The sequence below is a fragment of the Aplidium turbinatum genome, chromosome 14 (assembly GCF_918807975.1).
Source record: "Aplidium turbinatum chromosome 14, kaAplTurb1.1, whole genome shotgun sequence".
Classification (NCBI taxonomy): Eukaryota; Metazoa; Chordata; class Ascidiacea; order Aplousobranchia; family Polyclinidae; genus Aplidium; species Aplidium turbinatum.
In genome coordinates this window covers 12,011,302-12,015,920 of record NC_137485.1, presented here as the reverse complement: position 1 = coordinate 12,015,920, position 4,619 = coordinate 12,011,302, and the positions used below count along the sequence as shown (strand labels likewise).

General features: G+C 38.1%; 1 protein-coding gene across 1 annotated transcript; it reads left to right on the top strand.

The window, feature by feature from the left end:
- LOC145783036 (putative ATP-dependent RNA helicase DDX52) lies at positions 1-4,619 on the top strand. The gene is made up of 7 exons (XM_082594802.1): positions 1-479; positions 720-1,093; positions 1,205-1,406; positions 1,666-1,852; positions 1,972-2,102; positions 2,864-3,045; positions 4,320-4,619. The coding sequence occupies exons 1-7, from the start codon at positions 72-74 to the stop codon at positions 4,453-4,455; spliced, it is 1,620 nt and encodes a 539-aa protein (XP_082450928.1). The 5' UTR covers positions 1-71; the 3' UTR covers positions 4,456-4,619.

The window sequence follows — 4,619 nt, the reverse complement described above, 5'->3', positions numbered from 1 at the left end:
TAAAAGATTTTTGCAACTTTGCCGATTATAATACAGTAATAAAAAGGTGCACTGAATTTGTTTATGTTGCTATGGATGAAGAAGATATCTTTCGTAAACTTGGGTTTGGATTAAACTTTACCAAACAGAAGTCAAGAAAACATGATAATAGCTTGACTGTGAAAATGCAAATTTGCAATAAAGAACCTCTCATTGATATGCAAAATTCTGAAATGAGCAACTCAAAAAAATTGTCAAGAAAGCGTACGTCTTCTTTTCAAAGTGGAGTTGAGACTAACACAAAAAAGAACAAACCAACAGGCAAGAAACCTCACATTGATCAAAGAAGAACACATAAAATTGTTGCTCATGGATCAGATGTTCCAGAAATTGTTTTGACATTTCAGCAACTACAGAAAGTTTATAAACTTAATCCAACATGCATAAACAATGTCACACAAAAAATGGGATTTAATAATCTTACACCAATTCAAATGCAGGTTAGTCATTTCTACCAGAAGGACTTCTATTGGGCTTTATAAACAATGTATTTCATAAATAAATAATCACTTTTGTAAATTCAACTTTGAGCATTATTAAGGTAATTAGTAAACATTAAAAAATGGTTTTTTGTTGTTTGTTACAAAGAACATAAGCAAATCAGTTTAGTTCATTTTAGAATTGTTCTAAATTTATTTCAGAATTTATCTTCGTTTTTTAACTCTTGTTCTTGTATTCAGGCTATTCCAGCAATGATGCATCGAAGAGAAATACTTGCCTGTGCTCCGACCGGTTCAGGAAAAACTTTGTCATTTTTACTTCCAATTGTACATCATTTATTGCCTGATGCAAAAATGAGAAAAAAGCAAATGTTTAAAGCATTAATACTCTCACCAACAAGAGAGTTAGCTGAACAAACTTTCAGAGAATGCAAACTTCTGTTAGCTTCTGGAATCGAAGATGAAAAACCGTTGTTAAATGCAAAGGTTCTTAACAAAAAAGAAACCAAGATCTTCTCCAAATCTGGTGTTAAACACTCCAATAAAATGGATATTTTGATTACAACTCCTAACAGACTTGTGTTTTTACTTCAACACGACCCTCCATTAATCAAGTATTATCCGTTTTAATATACTTTATTTTTGTATTTCTGCATGTTCTTTGCTAAGTGACTTATCATAAGCAAGCTAGTATATTCACTTATATTTACTCTGCACTTGCATAGGTTGGACGGCGTGGAATGGCTTGTTGTTGATGAATCTGACAAGCTGTTTGAAGAAGGAAAAAAGGATTGCAGTTTTCGACAGCAACTGGGCACAATATATTCAGCTTGCACTAACCCCAGAATTTGCCGGGCAATGTTTAGTGCCACATTTGCTTTTGATGTGCAACAATGGTGTCTTCTAAATATGGATAATGTTATACAGGTATTTATTGACAAAATCACTCTACCATTATTCAATATTTTTGTTATAAACGAAATGGGTTAATCGCATATTAGGTGTACCTATTGCTTATACACGGATTTATTACATAAAATTCCTTAATTGTAAACCACAAAATAATCCATTAAATCGATTAAACGCGTAAAAAGCTTAGAAATTGCCTATGCTATTATCCGGTTTCAGTTTTATTTTTAAAATCAACTTTCAATTGCGTGACTACTGACTATTTATTCACTTTCAGGTGACAATTGGTGGACAGAATACTGCTGTGGAATCGGTAACCCAAGAGCTAAAATTTGTCGGAAACGAGCAAGGAAAATTATTAGCATTGCAGCAGATCATGCAGGCTGGGTTTACCCCCCCTGTACTTGTCTTTGTGCAGTCGAAAGAACGTGCAAAAGAACTGTTTGCTGAACTCATTTATGACGGTAAGCAGTGCATTTATTTTGATCTAGTTTCTTGTCTTTTCGAGTTTTTTAAAGCCGAACGAAACCAAATTGCAAAAGCTCTGGAACTGTTCTTGTTTTTATGCATTTGATAAATGCAGGTAAAAATGTTGATGCCATTCATGCTGACCGGACCCCCACCCAACGCGAAAATGCTGTTAAGTCTTTTCGAAAGGGAGACACGTGGATTCTCATATGTACAGAACTGATGGGAAGAGGAATCGATTTTAAGGTATTTTTTGCAGAACTACTTCACAATGTATATATTAACGACCTGTTTTAGCTTGATACTGCGTCTTTGCAGAAATAGTTGATATTTTCGTGTATAAAATAATATATAACTATGTGCTACTGTCTCGGTAATTTCTCAATTAGGCTACACCATAAATAGCTTTCTACGGTAATATGATGTCTACATGCAAACTACTCATCATCTTCATTTTGATGATACCAGCGCATCCAAAACCAACCAAGAAAGCCGCTTGTCTGTCTTTGTCACAATATACATTGCAATTGACTTATAGCCAGAAGCCAGTGTTCAAATGTTGAGAGCGATAAACTTTACTTCCAAATTTACTTTTATGGATAGCCGTCGGCTGCATAGCCGAGTGGTAGATCCCTGGAAACGGCACTCAAAACAGCGCCGATTCGACACATACAGTTGTGTCTTTGTCAGGACACTTAAAAGCATGCCTGAAGGTAGAAACGAAGATGGCTTCCTTGCCTTCCCGTCTACTTTATCTAAATCTTTAAATAACCACCTGGCGTGAGCCTGGATACGACAAAAAAAATTATGCAACGTTTATTCAAGTCTCTTGTCGTTATTTTCACCACTGTCGGTGTAACTGTGTTCATAAACCTTGATCTTTTATTTTGAAGTTCTATTGATGTAAAGTTATGGAAAAGAACGAAAGCTATCTCTCGTGTAGCTACTATCTAGCTAATCACCATCTCAATAAGACTCAGAGGATGAGCTAATCTTCCTAAATCCAGGGGGTCAACCTGGTGATAAACTACGACTTTCCTACCAGCGCCATCAACTACATCCATCGCATCGGCCGTACTGGTCGGGCCGGAAGGACCGGGAAGGCAATTACGTTTTTCACCGATGACGACAAACCCTTGCTGAGATCAATAGCAAACGTCATAAAGCAAGCTGGATGCGAAGTCCCGGAGTAAGAAGTGTTTATTCTATGTACTTTAATCAAATGGAATAGATCGTATTGCATGTCATTCGTCTTGCGCGCTTAGCTTCTGTATTCTTTTGCATGTTATTTCTTGAGAAATTGAAATAAAAGTATCTTCGTCCATACGAGCACACAAGGTGGGATGGCGTAGCGGATAAGGCGTTCGCTTTCCAAACATGCAATCCTGGTTCAACTCCCGGCTTAAGCTGATTGTTGAAGAACACCGCTTTCTTTTAGCTAGGGTGTAATAAATTATGTGGGCGCACCGTAGTTGTTGAAGAAAATGCGGCCGAGAAAAGGAACTGGCCGAAGGTTTAATGTAATGAGAGCCTTATCTTATTTCCCAATGCATGGGCCCAAGTATGGGACTCTCATCACCGCACACGACCTATTCAATATCACCTGCCCCCTAAGCCCTTCCTGTGACGACGACGAACTAAAAACAAGAAAACATTACAAACAATGAAACAAATACAGGCAATGCTCTTATTTGGCTCCGACACTGGCGTGACAAGCTATGAATGAATGAGAATTAACAAACTAATTTTAATTTAATTGGTTTGATGTTAATTTACTTCCCAACATTGTTGAATACCTCAATATCCTCTGAGACATTGTGCAAGCTTGCATTATCCCTGCATTACATGGTTTACTCCAGGGGTTTATTCCAAAACTTATTCCACCAAACTTTATTCTCAGAGCCGGATTTTTGCGAGATTAACACCTGCGGGCCGGATGCAAATTGCGAAAAGATATACAAGTATTTAGAATCTCCATTGACTTGAATTGAGCACAATAAATAACAAAGTCAGCGGTGGAATAGCAAAGTTGTGATGAAAATCGAAAGATTGCTGGAAAAGTTAGCCTATCCCCTGTTGTGATACACTACAAGACATCGTGCTCTTGAAAAAACATTAAGCTTACATCTTTCCAAATTTGGCCTAGGCTGTTCCCATTTGTGGTGGCTTAATGATAAACAGCGATGTCACTCCTTTACAAAAAGCTTGCTAACTTTTTTGCTTAATAGTTGTAGTGCAGCTGTTATTTCCGCAGCACGTGGCGGGCCGGATGAAATCAGTTCGCGGGCCGGTTTCGGCCCGCGGGCCGTAGTTTGGTGACCCCTTGACTCCAACGGTACCTAATTTTTCATGTGAGATGCACATAAAGAAAGTGATGTAGCAGCAGATTTTGAAAATGTTTCGTATTGTAACTCACTGTAACTAAGCCTAGCTCGGTTGCGCTAACAATCTTTGCTTTCGAAGGTATGTCCTCAAATTCAAGAAACCGGAAACTAAGCAACTGAGAAGGTTGGCACACAACGAGACGAAGCGTCGAACCATCCGAACTGCGCCACCTGACGTCTTGAAGAAACGGCAAAAAATGAAACAGCGCACCTAGCGGCGAAATCCATTATCATGAATAGTGACGAAAATTTGATTGTCTGCTTTCGGTCAGAAGACTGAGTTGTCCTTGGCCAGTTTTGTTGCGTGTTATCGCGTTTTGCGAAGTGCGATCACGGTCTACCAACTGGGTCGTGATTCGATTAAAGAATATGAATCGAT